The 20,856-nt window shown below is 37.3% G+C and overlaps 1 protein-coding gene and 1 long non-coding RNA gene across 4 annotated transcripts in view; one reads left to right on the top strand and one right to left on the bottom strand.

The window, feature by feature from the left end:
• Positions 1 to 420: 420 nt before the first annotated feature.
• Positions 421 to 20,856, top strand: part of TAF2 (TATA-box binding protein associated factor 2) — a 59,870-nt gene continuing 39,434 nt past the window's right edge. Inside the window, exons 1-10 of one of the 3 annotated variants that reach the window (XM_064395526.1) lie at positions 421 to 1,127; positions 2,575 to 2,628; positions 3,389 to 3,549; positions 12,470 to 12,585; positions 13,927 to 14,068; positions 14,459 to 14,690; positions 15,063 to 15,247; positions 15,814 to 15,927; positions 17,207 to 17,306; positions 18,936 to 19,021. In XM_064395526.1, the coding sequence (XP_064251596.1) occupies positions 1,074 to 1,127; positions 2,575 to 2,628; positions 3,389 to 3,549; positions 12,470 to 12,585; positions 13,927 to 14,068; positions 14,459 to 14,690; positions 15,063 to 15,247; positions 15,814 to 15,927; positions 17,207 to 17,306; positions 18,936 to 19,021 (1,244 nt within the window). In that variant the 5' untranslated portion in view covers positions 421 to 1,073. Of the gene's footprint in view, positions 1,128 to 2,574; positions 2,629 to 3,388; positions 3,550 to 12,466; positions 12,586 to 13,926; positions 14,069 to 14,458; positions 14,691 to 15,062; positions 15,248 to 15,813; positions 15,928 to 17,206; positions 17,307 to 18,935; positions 19,022 to 20,856 lie in introns of all 3 variants that reach the window. The other 2 variants (XM_064395519.1, XM_064395535.1) reach the window with 2 other exon arrangements.
• On the bottom strand, positions 9,950 to 11,553 carry LOC135284242 (uncharacterized). The gene is made up of 3 exons (XR_010349684.1): positions 11,292 to 11,553; positions 10,762 to 10,871; positions 9,950 to 10,399 (listed from the first exon to the last, which is right to left on the bottom strand). It is a non-coding gene; the product is annotated as an uncharacterized LOC135284242 (long non-coding RNA).

Raw genomic sequence — 20,856 nt, 5'->3', positions numbered from 1 at the left:
TTTGTATTTACATAGGTGTTTCTTTGTAAAACAAATAAAAAATTAAGTATTTAATGAATAGAGCTTTATCGCAGCCATTGGAAGAGTTTGTTTAAATTAATTTTGTGTGTGTTATCATTCCATGTGTGCAGTGCTCCTGGTTGGTTTTGTCACACATTGAAATGACGTTTTCAAACTCCCCATCAGTTTCTTTGATGCAACCACTTATTTTAACCTAGGATACACTAATCTGAAGTCACGTATAACAATCTCGGTTATGGAGGAGCTGTATCCCGTGCCCTGCTCCCACAGGAGGCTGGCGATCCCTGTGGGACGGCAGCGCCCCTCCCGGCGCGCGCTGCTCCCGCCGCCCCTTCCCGCCTTCCGCACGCCCGCGCCTGCGCGATCTGCGGCGCCTGCGCACGGGGACACGGCGCGGCCCCTCGGCTTTTGGGTTGTTCTGCCGGGTTATTTTATTCTTCGTTTTTTAAATTTTTTTTTAAATTTTCCTATTCTCTCCGGTCTGTCTTTCTGTAAAAAGCAAAGCTCCAGCAGCCGTTCCCGCTGGAGTGACAGCGCTCAGTCAGCCGGGCCGTGACCTCTCACCCGCGGGGTCGGAGGTGACTGCCAAGATGGCGGCGGCTGCGGGAGCGCCGCGGCGGGCGCGCTGCTGAGGGAGACCCGCGGCCACCGCCCGGCCCGCGCGACCCTCCGCGCCTTTCCCGGCCGGCCGAGCCCCGTGCCTGCCCCGCCGTCCTGGCGCGGCCCTCCTGATTCCTTGGCTGCCCGCTGAGCCGGTTGTTTTCCGTAGTTCCCGTGGGGAGGAAGCGCCTCTGGAGTGGTTCCGTAAGCCCAGCAGAGAGAGGGGCTGCGTGTGCAGCACAGGAGGGTTTGTACAAACGCTGCTGGGTGCTGCTGTAGCGATGGCGCTCGCTCCGGCCGAGGATTCCTGACTGCGGGGGTCACGCAGCCGCTGGGGAGATGAGAGATCGAGCGCGGCGTGACACGGGGGAAAACCGAAGGAGGCGCTGAGTGAGGATGGTGTTGATGCCAGTCTGACGGTCAGCAGAGTGTGCTCAGTGCTACGGTTCAGGATGAACAGGAAGAAAGGAGACAAAGGATTTGAAAGCCCAAGGCCCTATAAATTATAAGTATCCATTTTTTTTTTTAATTGCTATACTTGAAACCAATGCACACTGAATCAGGCCAAAGGCTGATTAATAGTGATTTATTTAAGAAGGAGCTGTTGCTTGTGGTGTAGCCTGCATTCAGAAAATGTGTGTTGCAGATGTATGTTTGAATGTGTAAATGGACTTACTCATGGGCAGCAGGTCTGTCAACCTTGCAGTCTCACGAAGATATTTACATTATACTTTTCAAGCTTTGAACATCTCTTCACACAGTGTCCGTACTAAACACCGTACTGTTCCATATGTACTGCTGTGTCAAAAACAAAAGCCCTTTTGACTTAAGGGCTTTTTATGTATTAAAAAATGTTTGCCTTTGCAGCAAGCTGCTTTGTTAAGCAAATTGTCATTTTCACACATTAACTGTTTGGGTTGTAATCAAGCTACAAAGCAGTGAGGGTGGATTTCAGTGCATTTTAATAGATTTCTTGTTATACCTCTTTGATTCCTTTATAAATCTTTTACATGAATGTATTTCTAAGTAGAATCAGTCTTCTCATATACACTTAATGTAAGTAACATCTGAATCCATTTTTAGATGTAATTCTCTTGTAAGAATTTTTTATTTTTTCACCTGAAGCAATGTCACTTCTCAATCCACAGGATATGTGCAGATAAAGCATGATGTGCCGTAGAAGTTGAATTCTTTCAAGGTTTTGTCTTGAGTCATGAAATCCACTGCTGTAAAAATGACACCCACTACAGAAAATGACATAGAAATAACTTACAGGGTTTTTAAAAAGTTGTAATTTTATTATCTCCTACCTTTTAAATCAGTTTTATTTATCAGGAGTTCTAATATGTCACTCAAAATTTAAGCAAATGCATTTGACTAGTATAAAATACCTATCTTGTTTAATGGATTAGCATTATTTTAAATTACAAATTCTTAAGGCATGCTAATTGTAAAAGCACATACTGTGTCTTTTAATGTGTAATGCCTGCTTACCTAAATTATATATGAGTGTCAGCTCTCCTGGTAAACTTTCCACAGCTCTCTGATTGCAGGTGTTATGGGTTATGCCACTGCTGATACTGCTCATCACTGCAGTGTTAGACCTGGACACTGCCATCTGTAATTCTTTATTTTTACATACAAATAAGTGTTGTTCAAACATCATGTTATCTTCCTGTATTACCAGCAGTGTTCATCTTGGTATGATAATGTGTTTGATTTCTTGGGGGACTTTCCTGACATTGCGGGTAACTTCTATTCATTATTTGGTTTAGACCACATAAAAGATTGAAACAAATCATTAATGATTTTTATAAAAGTATATTCTATTTGCAATATTTATCTTTATGTACATATATGCTGCGTGGCTCTGTGTTAAACTGGGTTAAAGTATTATTTTAAATGCTGGCATTTGTGCAAAACCTTACCTTATTTTTTTTTTCTTTCAGCACAACTCATCAGGTAGTTTGTATCAACAACATAAATTTTCAGAGAAAGTCTGTTGTAGTAAGTATTTCTAATAAAGTGTGAAGTAGAAATTAAGTGTCTGGGTTTTCCTCATGCTTTTAGAGGAAAAAACTGCTCTCACAAGCTAATTATGCTGTTCAGCTACTTCATAGGTTACTTTCTAATCTCATGCTTCTCATAAGTCTGTCATTGCTTGAGATAAAATTCCTTCTAATTGTGAGCACTTCTCAAAAAAGATTTCTGAATTAAGGCTGCTGCATTGTAAATATTACAGAGCAATTTGCAGTTCAAAATTCATGCTCACATAGAGTTAGCTGATGTTTGGGATAGACTTACAGAGGTTTCTGCCTTGTATGTGAGTTCACTTGGGCTTTGAAGAGACTTTTGTCATTTCAGGCCTAAAGCCTTCAAGGATCTTTGTAAATTTACATATCTGTTTAAAAAGATTCTGCTTAGGTTTTAAGAATTCTTGTCTCAAGTTCAAGTACCAAAACATACAACACAATGCTGCTAATAACTTGAAATCTAGTCAATAGAGGCAGATTTTTTCCAGTCAAACAGGCATGATTGTCAGTCACATTGAATTTTTTGTTTTGTCTGTTTCATTTACAGCTGCAAAAATGCACCTGTTAAATGGTATGAAAGAAAATGTAAAGGGCAATTAATTTTCCTTTTTAAATATGAAAATATCATCTTTATACTAGTGATTTTTTAAATTGTATTAGTAATAATTTTTTATATCTTCTAGTTTTTGAGTTGATAAAGATTTTACAGAAGATTTTGATTTGTGTTTTTGTAGGGTTATGTGGAACTCACAATATTTCCCACAGTTGCAAACCTGAACAGAATCAAGCTGAACAGTAAACAGTGCCGGATTTACAGAGTGAGAGTCAATGATTTAGAAGCAGCTTTCATCTATAATGATCCCACACTGGAGGTCTGTCACCATGAGTCAAAGCAGTAAGTGGTGTGTTTATGACTCTGCAGATGTAGTGTTGTTTTCTGTTGCTCTTAAGTACACTCTATTCTTTTTTACTGTCAAGTTTTACCTGGTAATTTCATAATGTAACTTTTGGTCTGGTCTAATTTTGGGGAAGTATTTTGGCAATAATTTTGACTCTTACACTGGTCTTCTTTGGAATTTCTTGTGCTATTATATCTTTGTATTGTTTTGTGGAAGTATCAAAACATTTTCTGAAGTACTTCATGGGGAAAAAAGGCCTTGGATTTGGTCTGTGTGCTCAAGATAGACACTATTCCTTTATTCATCAGTTACGCAAGAGCGTCAATAATTCAGTTTGCAAATATGGTGTTCATTTTTATAGGACACAGGTTTTATTATCAGAGGTATGGAATTTTCTTTGATTCTTGATACTGAACTGTTTGAGTATATTAATTCTGTAATTCTGTTTTGCTTTGATGTTTTTGTTGTTGACACTATTGCTCATTATGTCAAAAATTCAGAATCCTTATTGCAGGGATTCTAGATCATTGTGAAGAGCTAGAAAGTACAGCTTTTGGCCTTTCCTAAGGAATCAAACGTTCATTATTTATTTTTATACATAACAGTATAAGTTCTAGAACCTGAACTCACTTCCAAATTTGAAAGAAAAAGTTTCAAATTTCTTCAGTGTCTCATATTGAAGAATATGTTTAAAATCATGTGGCATCCTGTGTGTTCTAGGGAACTGACATGGGATGGGGCTTTACCAAAAGATCTTGTAGTCATTTCATTTTTGGTAAGAGCATCATGGGCAAATGTTTTCCCTAGGTATTCTCTTTTGATTTGCTGGAACATTCATATTCTCACACCTTCTTTTGGCTGGCTTGGTTGAATTTACAATTTGCTGAATTGTTAAAAAACTTCTAGTGAAAGTGTTGTTCAACAGCAGCTGATAAAAAATCAGTCCTTTAGGCTGCAAAAGAGTGGCTGAAATCATCTAGTCCAGGTCCCCTCACATGGGGACAGGTTGAGTAGGTTGCACAGGGCTGTGTCCCTTTGGGTTTTGAGTATCTTTGGGGCTGGAAGCTCTGCAGTCTCTCCAGGCAACCTTCTCCAGTGTTGATGATCCTCACAGTAAAAAGTATTTTCTCATATTCTGATAGAATTTCATGTATTTTAACTTATGTCCACTGGCAGGAGCAGTGGGCACAAACAGACATAGGGGGTTCCCTCTGAACATCAAGAAACAGTTTTTACTGTGAGGGTGACTGAACACTGGGACAGTTTATTCAGAGAGACTGTGGAGTCTCTATCCTTGGAAATATTCGAGTTATCTGGACACACTCCTGAGCAAGTGGTTGTAGGTGACCCTGTTGGAGCTGAGGGGTTGGACTAGAGGACTTTCAGAAATTGTTTCCAACCTCAGCCATTCTGTGATTGTGTAATAACTGGAATCCTGTGTAACTCCTGGAAGATGTGAGAAAGGGACAGCATTTCAAATGATCAGAGTGAGCACTCCCATTATGTTAAAAAGGGGGTGAGGAGAGAGCACTCTATCATTTTGTGGAGAAGGTGAGGGGTTTTTTGTTCAAACTATTCAAACTTAATGGAAAATCTCTCTATTTCATAACTCCTATGTTATTCATAGTTTTGAAAGACAGAGGTCACTAAATATTCATAACCAAAACCTAGTATGCCTCTTTCTGTATCTCAGAAATTAAAGGCAATGACAGTTACAAAATGTTAGATGAAGTTAGGTGTATTTTTCCATTGAAATACCTGGTCACAGTTGGGTAGTTAAATACAGCATCTGTGCTCTTTAGGCAGGATTGCAAGCAGAATTACTAGAAGTCTAAAAACTCTAAAATTAGTACCTCAAAAAAATCATCAGTGTGTTTTCTCTGCCCTTCTTTACAAAGAACTGCTTCTAAAAGTAGTGGTTTGTAGTAGTCTGTATCTCATCATCTGGTCATCTCTTCCAAGTTCTCATTTGTTATGGCAAATTTAGTGATGATGTCCTTTGTACCCTTGCAGCTGAACTAGCTGCAGCAATTATTTTGAGTGGGACACAGATGAGACATGATGGTTTATTTCTGATCTTACAGGGATCATTACCTTTGCAGTTTTCTTAAGTAGTCTGTTGAACTAGTAAGTGGGAAATTAAGATGGTTCTTGGCAACCTATATAAATATTTTGTTCTCAATCTTTAGTTTTCTCTGTGGTGTGTAACAAGTATAAGTTCAGGTTGTAAGATTGTATATACAAACATTTTCTTTTGTTTTGGTAATGCTTTTAGTTTCCTAGATGTTGTTTACTAAAAGAAGACTTAAAATCATAGAAGCATTGAAATTGGGTAAGACCCATAAGATCATCATCATAAGTCCAAGTCACCATCATAAGTCAACCCAGCACCACCATGACCATTAAATCATGTCTTCAGGTGCCATGTCCACAAGTTTTTTGAACACTTTCAGGAATGGTGACTCCACCACTTCCCTGAGCAGTCTGTTCCAACCTTTACAGTCTTTTCTGTGAAGAAATTTTTTCCAAGTAGGTTATCTTGGGTGTAAGTTAGAAATGTTGTTAATTTAATGGACACTTTCCTTCCTTTTATCAAAGTTAAAGTAATCTGAGACTCCTTACTCTCTTGTTAGCAACAGATTTCTGTTTAAAATAGAAAACTCTCTATGGAGTAAAGATTAGAAAACTTGCTACAGCATCTCTGACTTGAAAGGTTGTGTTTGCTGATAGGAGAGTAAGAGCAGTGGTTCACTGTTATGTTGTACAAATTTTGGCATGCAAGAAAACAGTTAAAAGAGGGTTGAGAAATTCAGCTTTATGTATGACACAATTCTGTCTGCTTCACTATGATGTTCTTTGCTACTTCTTGGTGAGATCTGTGAGATCATCTCTTTGTATTCCGAATTTAAATATTCAACTTGTTTTCAGTTGAGATAGTACTATTTTAGCATCTTAGAGGAAAAATATCATTGACACGTGGTCTCTGTCATTTCACATTTTCAGTGTTCAAGAAGGTGAAACATTTTTTTCAGTCATGTATTTTTTCAGTTCCCCTGAATATCAGAATAACTCTTACTAAAAAAGTAATTAAAAATTAATGAAATTGTAGGAAAAGTTAGAATCCATTAATTAGCATATTTTTAGCTTTGATGCCATTTTCATATCAGAACAGATGGATGAACATAGATAAAGCAGTCCCTTCCTGACTGAGCAAACACCTGAGCAGGGGTGTAAGGTATGAAATAATTCACAGTGCTTTACTCTGTGTACACAAGGTGGCAGAGAATCCCATTTTGCTCATGTTTTTGAGAAGAGTTTCAAACCTTGTGGAGACTGCATATAGTGTTGGAGAGAGTATCTATTTTGGGTCATGTTTTTGGGCTGCTGTTTTTGAGTGTTAGAGTTGTCTATGCTCCTCATCTTTCCTTTTCTTGTAAATTCTTGTTTTTCAGTTCTGTCAGAGATTGCTTTTTCTGGGCTATACATCTGTATTCTCTGTAGAGATCTCAGTGCATATTCTGAATACAGAGGAAACTGCTTGTATCTCAGCCCTATTTATTTAAAACAGGCAAAGCAGATTTTTTTTTTCCTTAATCTTATGGTTGAGATTGTAAACTGTTAAACAGGTGCAGCAAAATTTTGGGTGCAGGGGTTTGATCTGTGATAAGTGAAGTTTGTAGTGATCCTGTCGTGCTTCACATTTTTGGTATAATTAGGATGCCAGGCTGAGAAGTTGCTGCATTTTACTGTTACTATTGTGTAAAGGAAGCTATGTTTTTGTATAGCTAGCTAATGTGAACGTAATGCTTTCCTGTGCAGTGCTGCTCCATTTGTCTTTTTTTTTACCTTGAAGCCTGTAGTATTTAAACATTACAGATATGGAGATGTTCTGATAGCCTCTGACTTCACTGTTGCTTTAGTTACAAGCAGCAGTAAGCTGTGAGAGCAATGTGGTAGCTTTCAGGGCTTCTCTGTCTTGCAGTATTTTTTGTTCTGGGAAGTCAAAGATCAAGCCTTTAGACTTTGTACAAAATAGAAAAATTTCTGGTGGACTGAGCATGTGTTGCCTTGCTGCAATAAATAGCCTTTATTTACACTGATGCAATGCTTGTCTAATTGAAAATTCATTATAGATGTTAGAAATAAAGAAAATGTCCTGGCCAGGACAGGGTTCATTTTTGCAGTAGTCAGGAGCAGGGAAAGGCTGGAGATTATTCTATACCACCTTATCTCATTTTCCAGGGATGGGAAAAAGGCTTGCTTCCAGATCCCATAGCATGGCAGAGGGGTCAGGTATTTTCATGAGTTACCTGGGGTGAGCAATACCACATGCATCATTCACCTCTTTTCTCATACACATTGTTGTTGGTGTTGTTGCTGTTACTGTTTGTTGTCTTGTTTCATTGCTGTCTGGTAAATTATTCTTATGTCAATCCATAATCTTTTACCTTTTGTGGCCCCAGTTCTCCTCTGCAGCCCACCACAGGGGCAGGGTGGAGAGCAGAGTGGTATGTAGTTTGGAGTAGTTTCAGTGGAAACACTAAGTAGGAGAATTCCTAGACCACGACACAAAGGTTCAGAGCACTTTTGAAAAGAGATGACAAAGACCTTAAATTTGACCAGGAATAAAAATTAGGTTTTTCAGCTTGACAGAGGTTCAAATCATTGCCCTATTAATCAATCACCTATATGTGCATGTATTGTATCTTTTAAATGGTATATTATGTATGTACTCCAATATCAAGTGCTTATTCTATATGGAAAGCAAAGTAAAATAGTAATTGAATTGCTGGTTATGAAGAGTTATGAATTACAGGCAGAGCAAATAACTTACTTTGCCAAGTTGATGTTAAGTACTGTAGGAAAACAGTGGTTTATAGACTAGATGTTTGGCACATGCATTTATAGCACTGGTGCAGCTACTAATGTGAAATGCCGTGGAAAGTTTGAAATAGTAATATTAAAAAATAAATCTCTGTAGTATTGCTTCTTTACAGTCACTCAAGCTGCATGTGCTTGGGCTGTAATTAACAGTGTTTGGGGTGAATGCTGATAACAGAATGTATCTCTGCTGGGAAAAGACCATGAATGTTTCTCATTGTCAATCTGTACTTAGCATTAGGAAAATTTATCATTGTTCCTTGGACTGTAACTTCTGGCATGTGCTCTGTTTTTCTTAAAATGGCCATATGCAGTTTATTGAGAATAGTTCAATCTATGAAAAGATTGATCTGTGGTACTACGCCTTTAATGGGTTCCTTTAACAATGAATCACCCATTTGAACTGGAACACTTCACAAAAATAGAAATATAAGGAATAGATGTGTTTCTCATAAAATGTTAAGCTCTGGAGTCTCCCTACTTTGCTGTAAAATCATAACCTTTTCCTGTCTGTGAACCCAGTGACGTTTAAAGCGTAGCCACAAGCTCATCACAAGCCTCAAAGTTTGAACAAAATCTCATTGTGTAGGAAAGGGATCCCTATCAATAATAGTCAATTTTCAAAAACAGTTTGGAGTAAAATTAAAAGCAGTCTAACAGAATGTTACCGTGGTTTTCTTTTGCTAGCTTTTTTTTTTATTTATTACTAATAGTTCTTAGTCATGCAGACTCTTTTTAAATTGTGTTTTCCCACTGGTATTTGTTTGCCTTTCTAGGGTGGCATTTGAAGGACAGCTTAAAGCAACTTTGCTTGGGGAGGGTCTTTGATCCCTCAATATGACAGATCAAGGAAGTAAGCCAACTAAAAGCTGCCTGATTAATAAAAAATGGACTTACTTTCCCATTTGACACTTTTAGCTGTGTCCCTACAGGATCAGATGAACAGGAATCTCCTTAGTGGGTGAGCTAGAAGTGATGCATGAGTGAGACTAGGAGACAGCACTTCAGCTGGAGTTTAAGTGGCTTGGAATTGTTCTGGAGCCATACCTGAAGTTATACTGTATTCCAGGGTACAAACTCAACCTTTTCCTTTTAAAGCTTGTTGGCATTATATCCTACCTTTAGGTACAGTTAAGTGTGAAAAAGGAAAAGAAATATGTTTAAACTTGGGGTTTGTGAGTTTCTCTACTGAAATGGTCCCATTTACTATTCAGAAGCTTTCAAGCAAAGCAGAAAGGTTTACTGCTCCTGACATTCTCAGCCTTGGTAGTGGTGCCAGGGAATGTGTATTATTGCCAAAGATGAACAACTACATAAAAATATGTTCTCAAATGTATTTCAGTGTTTTAACAAAATTTTTTATAGTTGTGGGGGACTTGGAATATTAAGCAGGGTGTTTGACATACCTAGACTTACAGAATGCTGCACAGAATGCTGCTGGTGGCATGGTTAATTACACTTTGTTCTTCCAAGTAAGGTACTGTGATTTGGGTTGTTTTCTCAGGGGATGGTGAATAGAGAATGGTTAGATGAAAGCAAAATCCTGAAATGAGATCATGTCTGCTTTGTGTAGACTTCAGATTCCATGGAAGATGGAGTCCCCAGCCAAAAGTTAATTTACTCCATTGTGGTGCAGTAATCCTGCACCTGGGTCAGGACATCCCCCAGTATCAGTACAGGCTGGGGGATGGAGGGATTGCAGGCAGCCCTGCAGAGAAAGACTTCAGGGTGCTGATGGATGAGAGGCTCAGCATGAGCTGGCAATGTGCATTTGCACCCCAAAAAGCCAGCAGTGTCCTGGGCTACATCACCAGCTGGGCAAGGGAGGGGATTCTGCCCCTCTGCTCCACTCTGGTGAGACCTGTGCAGCACCCAGCTCTGAGCTCCTCAGCACAGAAGATCATGGAGCTGTTGGAGCAGATCCAGAGGAGGCCACCAGGATGGTAAGAGGGATGGAGCACCAGGCTGTGGGGAAAGGTTGAGAGAGTTGGGGTTGTTCAGCCTGGAGAAGATAACAGCTCCATGGAGATCTTACTGCAGCCTTTCACTACTTAGAGGGGGCTTTATAAAAAGGAGGGGGCAGACTTTTTAGTAGGGCTTGTTACAGGACAAAGGGTAATGGTTTTAAACTAAAAGAAGGTAGGTTTAGACCTAGCAAGGAAGAACTCTTATTGTGAGGGCAGTGAAACCCTGGAACTGGTTTACCAGGGAGGTGGTACATGCCCCATCCCTGGAAACATTGAAGGTCTGGTTGGACAGGACTCTGAGCCACCTTATCTAGTCCTCAAGATGTCCCTGTCCTCCCCCAGAAAAGTTGGACAAGATACCTTGGGAGGTCCCTTCCAACCCAGAGTGTTCTGTGGCTCTGTGATTCCATGACTGCTGTATGCTTGATTGTGTCCTGCTTGTGCTTGGATTTATCAGCAGTACCTAAATTCTGTGGAAAAGGTGATAAGTTAGTCACACACTTTCTCTTCAGGTACAGAGTTGTGCAAGCTTTTGGAAAACTGTGTATACTGGAGAGCTAGAATTAAGAAAGATTTTGCTCCCATGCTTTAAACAGTTTAGAAATCCTTTTAGAAAAAGTATAAAAGCTATTGCATAAAGCTGTAAATTCAGGGTTATTTTTGAACTTGACTGGTCATACTCCAGTAGTTAAATATAATCACATGGAGTGATAAGGTAACATCCTGCTCATAAGTTCTTTGACAGAAGACATATGCTTGTTCCTGCTCATTTCAGTAGAAAACAATTAATCTAAGTCATAACTGAAGTAATGATCTGACTTTGTAATGAAGTGAGCAGTTAATGAGCAAGCTGATAGGTAGTGTGGGGTTTAGATGGTGGATGCTGCTACCTATTTCCCAATAAGCAACTCCTGTGGAAAAGCAGCTTGGGTAAGCATTCAGGCAAAGCAGTCACACACCACACTCACCACAACTAGCTCAGTGCAGAGAGGCAGAAAGGTCTTTTGTATGCTAAATTACAGCCAAGGTTTATTCCAGCACACCAGAGGGGAAATCAGGGAAAAAAAATGACCAAGCCATGTAATGTGCCCAAGGTTAAGTAGGGGTCAGTGGCCAATGGTCTGAGGACACAGGGGTGGTAGGACAAAGAGTATTGCCCTACAGGGAAGGCAGGGCTGGCCACCAGGGATACCACAACCAATGAGGAAATAGGGAAAGGAGAAACCACAAAAATTAGGAACACATGGGGAATGAGAGTTGGGGTGGATCAGTGCTGTGGGGCTCCCTGGGGAAGTCTTCTCTTTCAGCCTAGGTGGAGACTCTAAGGTGAATTCTTCCAGGATGAGGCCCTGGGGATTTCCCTGAGGGGTTCAAAGGAATCCATGCTGATACATAGTAGCTCAAACATGATTACAAAAACTCTGCATCTTAAATAAATAATGGTACACTTTAAAAAAGAAGAAGGTTTCAAATATAACTAGAAACTAAAAAGTATAGTACATGTTTCTGTGTTTGTGTATTAAGACCAAAACTCTTAACATGTAATATTTTATGTGTTATGTACAAGTGCATTGAAAAACCCCTATTTCTATCCATCAAGCTAAAGGGGAAAATACCATTGCCAAGCTAAAATTTTACATTTAGAAAAGGAAAATAAGAGTAAAACTGCAGTATATGAGGAAGCAGGTCTTCAAGACAGAACTTCAGAATAAAGATACAAACTTCATCCAAAATAAAACCCAGAATTTTTAATTTCTAGTCCAATAAATGTAGTTATTACTCTTACTGGCAAGAAAAGAGCATTGAGCATTTCTCAATTTATTGGGAGTTACTACTGTTTAAGTCTTTTTGATCATAGATCACTTCTGCAAGAGCCATGTTTTAAGTTCTGGTTGTTGAAATCTAATCTGTACTCCTTTTCTCTTCCACTCCTTTGAAAACAAAACAGAACAATTGGTTGTGCATGCACCTTGAAATTCAATTTAGAAATTATCTTAACTTCCAAAATTGTTTTTTGTGGCTCAGCACAACTGTACTTTAAGAATTAACTGGCTATTTCTGACAGGAGGAATCTCAACTATTTCTCCAATGCCTATGCTGCCGCTGTCAGTGCTGTGGACCCAGATGCTGGAAATGGAGAGCTCTGCATTAAGGTTCCCTCGGAGCTGTGGAAACATGTTGATGGTAAAGAGACCAGACTGAAAAATTAATCTAAGATGCCAGAGTTGTCAGCTATCAGTTTGCTTAGGAAGATAGTAACTTTGAAGAAATAGAAGTAGTGTTGCGTTGTTTTATGAATTTATGATTACTGTTTCCTTTTTCCTCTCCACTTGAATTCTGAAAAATACTTGCACTTTTTGGTAAGAGGGAGGAGTGTTGCAAGGTTTCTTGACACTATATACAAACATACTCTTGGGTGGTTGTGACCCCAGGAGAATACTTGGGGAAGTGGGAATAATAAAGCATACTGGGGGATAAATTGTAATTTTGAAGCTGTTTACAATATATATGATCCAACAAAAAAATAATTTACAAGGATATAGTTATATACATCTTTTTACAGTTATATACATCTTTTTACAAAGCTCTACTGATTTTATTCCTCACTTTGAGGAATGGTCATTTTAAAACTGATTTGGTAGTGAAAGTAGACTCCTTTATAAGCTGGCATCCTGGAATAAGTAACTGTTTTAATAAGTTACTTTCCAGTGTTGATTATTTTCTTACAGGGATCTTACTAGTTTCTTGTATTATATCTTTCATGGTTTTATTGGTTTTTCCCATGCATTTATGAGACCTCTGAGAGAATAATAACAACTGTATCATGAAGCTGAATCATGCAGTAGTGTCAGATGCACCTTAATGGGAAAGATGCTTTTGTTTATTTTAATTTTTGTGTAAGTTCCTGTTGCCTTACATGCAAGTCCTGAAGGGAAAATAACATGTATAATTTCACTTTTCAAAGTTTGAGTGCCAAAGTGTGGTGATACTTGAGGAATAAATTTCAGCATATGCTTGAATTTCTTTTCTTGCCAATCTATTAATAGGTGAGATTTCTGTGAAACTAAACCAAAATGAAGACACTTAAGTTACAGGAAAAGTATTAACTATAATAAGAGATTTTAAGCAACTGCAAATAACAATAATATGTCTTTTAAGAATGTGCCTGCTTCGTAGAGTTTTTGGAGAAAAGTATTTTGGCAAGGTGCCAAGGAGATCATGTTTAGAATACAGTTTATCTAAATATGCTTTACTGTTGGGGAATTAGAAGATGAAATGTGACTCCAATTGCAGTTTTTATTAATTAATAAAAGTTCTTGTAAATTCATCTGCTGTAAGTTGTGCTTAGGGAGGCCTCAGTTTTGTAAGCTTTGAGCTGTACTTTGTAAGTGGACTGGGAAGTCCATGAGAATGAAGTTACCACATAGTCTTCAAAGACCTAGAGTCCAAAACTGAGTTATTATTCTACAGTAAGTTTTATGTAAGTTGTATATATTTATTCCAGTTTTGGTGTTTGTGCTGCAGAGTTAAAAGTCCTGAAGGTGCATATAAACTTTTCTCTGGACCAGCCAAAAGGAGGCCTTCATTTTGTGGTGCCTAACATGGAGGGCAACATGGCAGAAAGAGGGGCTCATGTCTTTTCATGTGGTTATCAAAATTCTACAAGGTAAGAAAACTGTCTTTGAATGTTAGATTTGTGTTTCCTATTTATTTTCAAAGTGTAGGACATACAAATAATTTCTTTGAATTATTTCAAGTTTAAAAAATTCTAAAACTTAATTTGTGCTTGAAAGGAGCTTATCAATGTAAAGTAGCATCTAATGACTAGTAATTAGAATGTCTAGTTTTTATAGCTCAGCAGGAGGTAAAGACAAAAAAAAAGCTTATAAAGCATTGTAAAGTTAATGTATTGTAGAAGTCAGTATGTCAGCATTCATATATTCTTAAAGTACTTAGGGATATAGTTTGGAACTTGAAAGAAAAATCACCTGTGAAAAAGAGTATAATTATTAAGTATAATTGTTAACCATTTTCCCCCTAATCCTAACTTTTCTAGGTTTTGGTTTCCTTGTGTGGATTCATATTCTGAGCTGTGTACCTGGAAACTTGAGTATACTGTAGATGCTGCAATGGTGGCTGTTTCAAATGGAGATTTGGTGGAAACTGTATACACCCATGATATGAGAAAGAAGACTTTTCATTACATGTTGACTATTCCAACTGCAGCTTCTAACATCTCCTTGGCAATTGGACCTTTTGAAATTCTTGTTGATCCATACATGCATGAGGTAATAATCTTCATCATAGAAGCCTCCTTTTTTTTCCTAAAGAATTACTGGTGTTTCATGTTGCAGTCAGTATATATTAGTCCAATAATGGTTATTTCTGGATCAATCTTCATCAGTACAGTCATATGATAAAGCTTGTCTAGTAATGCCTGTATTTAAATTTATCTCCAAAAACAAATGCCTTTAAATAAGCAGCAATTCCATTTATGTCTTAATTTATGGGGCAAATTTAGTTGAAATTGGGTTTCTTCCCTGAGATATATAATATACTTGATATTTATGTATTTAAATATATATGTAGGTCTTGTTTTAAGTAAAAGAATAATAATCAAAATTTTAAAATAATAAAAATAAATTTTCCTTTGTTTGTAGGTCACTCACTTTTGCTTACCACAACTTCTCCCACTGCTGAAACATACCACGTCATACCTTCATGAGGTGTTTGAATTTTATGAGGAGATTCTTACCTGCCGCTATCCTTACTCCTGCTTCAAAACTGTTTTTATAGATGAAGCTTATGTTGAAGTGGCTGCTTATGCATCCATGAGTATTTTCAGGTTAGTATTTGAGAAAATTGCTCCTTCTAAATCCACAGGCCTAGAAGCTCTAGATCCAAGACTGTTAAGAAATGTGTGAAACCCTAGTGATTTTTGTAGCCTGAGTGTTGGGCTTTCTATTTGAAAAGGCTTGTTTTTATTGACATTACGGGCTTTTAACACCATTTCCATTTTTATCTATTATAAAGATGTTGGATTTACTTTAAGAAAAAAATGGCAGTGATTTTTCTTATGAGTTAGAAATGCCGTGCATGAAATATTTAATCTCAAATTAAGTGCATAAGTTTAATTGTATTTTATTTTTCTCCAGCTGGAATAAGGTATAGGAATGCAGGAGAGTGTCACCAGTTAAACTACTTAGACTCTGTACAGAGAGTTGTGTATAGATTATCATAGCAGGAGATCTACCTGCATTAAGATTATTAAAAATTTAAAAAGATGTTACTACCTCACTGAAAAAACAGTGAAGAAATTATTTTACTTGTTTTGGATTTCAAGGCAGGGTCTCTTTTGTTTCTTTGGAGCCAGTGCTCATGTTGTGTTATTTTCTTTCTTTGGGGTTCCAGCACAAATCTCTTGCACAGTGCAATGATTATAGATGAAACTCCACTGACAAGGAGATGCTTGGCACAGGCTCTGGCCCAGCAATTCTTTGGATGTTTCATATCCAGAATGTCCTGGTAAGTATTTTACCATAGTATTCTCTAGAAAATTGGGAGGATCTTGGAAGCTCAAATTTTAATTTGCAAATTGCTTTTTATCGAAAAAATAAGTAAAACAGTAATTGTAGAAGAAAGCAAAAATGGGAGAAATGTAAGAATAATAAGCTCAATAAATTAAAATCCATTCATATTTTTTGTTGTTTTGAAAGGAGAATGTGAGAGATAAAAGTTCCAAAGATTGTATAGATTGAATATATCTTCCTGAATGCCATAGTGTGCTTTGGCATCTGTAAATTTTAGAAAGCTAATTCTTTGCATTATCAGTCAATTTCTGATTGATATTTTGGATGATGAAGTATAGCCTACCTGCAAAGTATTTGTAGAGCACAGAACTAATAAATTAAGTTTTTCAGGGAGGAGAATGCAGAAATTAGTGTCAAGTACGAAAATTCCTGCTGAGGTGGCTATAACTCCATGTCTCAGAAAACCTCCCCAAATGGCTCCTGCAGTTCTGATCAATATTTTTCTTAAATTCTTTTTCATAAACTTTATTCATTGGGGACAAGTTACCCATTACTTTTTTTAATGGCAAAAGTCTATGTCCCAGAGCATACTTGTCTTAAAAACAAGGGAAATCAACATGTTCTTAAATTGATGTTTATACTGTTGTAATTTCTGTGGCTTTCTTCTTTATTTCTAGCCTACTTCTGTGATGAAGGCAATTTTTTGCACTCTTCATGATGACTCCATGTTCATATGTTCTTGATATTTACTTCATCATATTCTGTGTACAATGTCATTTTTCTGTTTAAGGTTCTAGTTCATGATCATGTTTTAGTTTTTGTCTGTTTTTTCTCTCTTAGAACATAACTCACAGAAGGTGTGTTTAAAAGGGTGTCCACCAAATTGTCAGATGGGTATTTCCTCTACTTGCTGTCCAGGTCTTTTGCACTTCATTGACTTGTGTATCAAGAAATTAAGATCATATCAATTAGCAGTTGTTTAACTTTAATGTCCATTTTCACCTGTTTATTATTATTGTTTCAGCTAAAATAGGTTTTATATTTTAATCTGGATTTCTGTGGTGAAAGTTCAGTTTTCACTGACTTTTCAGTTTCATTGGTTCTGTCCAGGTGCCAAGTTCCATAAATTGGTTCACAGCTCATCAGACTTCTGTTGACTTAGAGAAGTTATACAACCTCTTGAAATTTGTGGCTATTTTTGAGCTGGTCAAAAATACCATCCCTTACAAAATTTCCTCTGAAGTGATATAATTCATGTTTCTTTCTTATAATAGGTCAGATGAATGGGTGCTAAAGGGAATCTCTGGTTACATTTATGGCCTTTGGATGAAAAAGACCTTTGGTGTTAATGAGTATCGCCACTGGATTAAACAGGTAACATCATAGCATTTTCTATACATTTCATCAAATGTATTCCTTTGCATCAAAGAAAATACAATATAAAACCTGAATATAATATACCTTTGTATTGCAACCTACAGACCTTTTCAGTAGTGACAAACCTCAGAGCTAAAATATTTTTGCCACTTGCTGCAAGGCAGAACACCAAGCATATAAACCAAAATAGATTTTTGTGACTGCCATATGAATAATGAATAATAATTGTTGTTGTCTTTCCTTGCAATTAGTTTTTCTTTTTTTGTTTGGACTCCTGAACCAAAAAAAGAATCAAAAAAAAGATACTGCTTTTGGAATACTTAGAATAGAATATAGGATTCTTAAGAATTTGTATTTGGTGAATTTCTTATGCTGTGATGGCTATTCATATATCTCAGAAATGCTCCAGTATTAGCTTGGATCAGTGGTGATTCAGGTATCTTTTAGTATCATTGAAGTACTAAATGAAATTATGAAACAGTAAAAAAATCCCTGTTTGAAGTGATTTCTTTTCATGGAAAACAAATTTCTGTCTATAGCTTATGTTTCCAAATGTAATCTTTGAGACAGGTACTTTCTAGTGGTAGCAGCAATGACTCCTCATTCTTTGCAAGTAACATTTATTCACAAAAAGATATGTATCTTCTCATACATATATTTCTCTCATCATGTTCTCTTACTCCCCCTATTCCAAAAAGTAAATCCTAACCCCATTTGCTCCATTTACATCCCTCACTCACCTGGGGACCCAGTACCACTTCCTACTCTGCCTAAAGCTCATTCAGTTCACCAGTCTGGTGTTGTCTGTGCTAAAGGTGTGGGTGCTGCAGAGAGCAGCAGAACTGGGTGGAGCTGTGTTGGAAGAGTTCACTGCTGTCTGCAGCAGAAGTTGCTCATGTTGTTCCCCATCTGTCCACACTAAAGGTGTCCACATAGAATTGAGAGGTGCTACTGTCACAGGCTCCAGTTCTGTCCTTTTTCTATTGTATTACCAATATATGAAAGTGTGCAAGTTGATATGTATCAATAAATCTCAATACATGTAAACATTTGAAAATTCTGTAACAATGCGTTGCAGACAGGCATCAGTTTCCATTTCCTGTCCTTAAGCTGACACAATTTGATTCATGTTGACTTCTGGGTGACAGTGAGCCCTTACAAACATCCTGCCTTAAAAAGTGCTTGTTAACCTGGCATCACACAAGTTCAGACCCAGTGCAGAGCTTGGGCTAGGCATAAATATTTATTTATATCTATATTTAATATATTATATTTATTTGCATGTGTGTGTGTGCATTAGTTGTTTTCCATTCCATTAAATGCTGATCACATTTATTTCTTTTGGTCAAAGATAACTTATTGCATAATAATTCTCTGGTTATAACGTAGTTCAGCACTATTGGGCATTAGCCCCATGTTCAGCCTCTGAACAAGTATGAACAACTAATTTCTACTGTTTTATTATTGTTTGTCATTTGAGAAACATCCCTGATTTTAAAATATTTCTCCCTTTGTAAACAAGCTTATTAGGAGGTATGGCTTGAACAATATTAAAAGCTTTTCTGTCTTCTTTAAATAATTTCTCTGCTCTTCAAAATTATGCTTACTTACATATTTTGTTCTTAGGAGTTAGATCAAATTGTGGCATACGAACTGAAGACTGGAGGAGTTTTACTGCATCCAATATTTGGAGGAGGAAAAGAGAAAGACAAGTATGTTTATTTAAGCTGCAAGTCATTGCAGGGTATGTTTTTGTGGGGCCATTAATATATGCCTTGGGTGTGTTGTGTAGCACAAGGCCAAAGTCTGAAGATCTCAAGCTGCCCAAGGCATGTATTACCAGTCTCATGAAGTACATCTTGAGTATATTGTAATACCTGTTGTTTTTTCTTTCTTTCAATTTGAATCTCAAAGGAAATGAAGTTTTGAAGTTTTGAAGTTTTTTGAATGAATGTTTTTTAATGCTGTTACGAAACTACTTTTTAGTAAGAGGATAGGAGAGAACATAGAGCCAGAATTTTGATGTGAGCTGTTTCTGGAGTGGTTAGTGATTCTCAGTCTTTTTAATTGTATCATCAGCTTTCTGTTTCTTGGCTCTTTTTTCTTTCTGCTCTCAGATACCACCTTGTAGTCTTAGACTGAGATTTCTTAGTATAGTGGGGGTAGAAAATTATTAGATAAGTCATCTGAGAAATACTGTTAGTTACTGGTGTGAACTGGCTGGGTTTTTATTTTCCCGATAATTGCAGCTTCAGTGTGTCTAGCTTAGAATTGTTCCCCTTCCCTCTCTTGTAATACTCCAGTACTACCCACTGAGAAGTAATAAACACTGGAGGTGGAAAAGTACTGCTGCATGTCAGATCAGTAGGTTGATATGGGTTTCAGTGACAAGCTTTTGCTGGGTTTTTCTTTTCTTGCATAAATTAATCTCCATATAACACAGCCTCACAAGGAGTTGCTTTTTGGAAACACAAGCAGCATGTGCACAACTGCAAGGTTGAGCTTGTGCAGGTAGACTACTACATCAACTCCTGTTCTTTACTGCAGCAGAAGCCCCTGTCTTATGAAAATACAACCAAAATTGCCTATAACAGTGGTTCTTTTGCATTTGATTGTGTGTAAATCCAGATTTTGTTCATTTAAAGTTAAAACTCGGGATGTAGAACTGAATGAATTATGAAAATCACTAAATTCACAGTAATAAGATCAGATGAAACTGGAGATAAACACATTTTTAAAGAAAGAAATGCACTAAAATAAAATCTCTTTCTAACTGATAATTTTACTAATTTCACTATATTTATTCTAGAATTTAACACAAATAATTGACAAAATTGTGTCCTAATGCTCTGAAAGGTGTGTTTCCTTGCTGTGATATATTGGTGGAAACTGTTTCTACAGTTATTTTACTACTTCATTATATTACAGCTTGTTAATAATAACCACAACATCACTTAAGTATGAATTGCAATTTGCTGTTCTTTGTAGATTGCAGAGTTCCCTGGTATGTAAATTATGGATGTGTTCTTGACTCTGAGAGATAATTTGTATTGAAGGAAAGTATTTTCATGAAGGGGCCTAGAACATTGTTCTCCAGTATATTCTATGCATTTAATTCCTTTGTTCTGCTTGTTATGATACAGTTTCCTGGCAAATGTATTTGCAGCACAGCAGTTCCAATTAATAATATGAAGAAAATTTGTGTTAAGTAATAATCTCATTTTTCAGCTAAATTAGAAGTAAAATGTCATAATAAGTCATAAAGGGAAAAAAAACCCAAAAACCCAACTTCATTCACACAAATTAATTTGTGTGCAAAACAGAGGTCTCAGATTCTTCCTGTTTATGTCTGGTGTAGCACAAACACTGCACTCCAGAGTGCTTATTTTAAGACAAAATCCCGGAGCCTGGGAAAATGAAGGAAAGAAGACTGCAGATTAACTGCCATGTGGATGAAAGCTTCAGAACAAAGCTTTGTGTGTAACCTTTTCATTTCATGTCCTCCTCTCTCAGACTGTGGTTCTCTTCAGCCTTTGATTGTGCTGGT

Source organism: Passer domesticus, chromosome 1 (genome assembly GCF_036417665.1).
Source record: "Passer domesticus isolate bPasDom1 chromosome 1, bPasDom1.hap1, whole genome shotgun sequence".
Taxonomy (NCBI): Eukaryota; Metazoa; Chordata; class Aves; order Passeriformes; family Passeridae; genus Passer; species Passer domesticus.
Note: the sequence above shows the minus strand (reverse complement) of the source record. Positions and strands in the feature narration are given on the sequence as shown.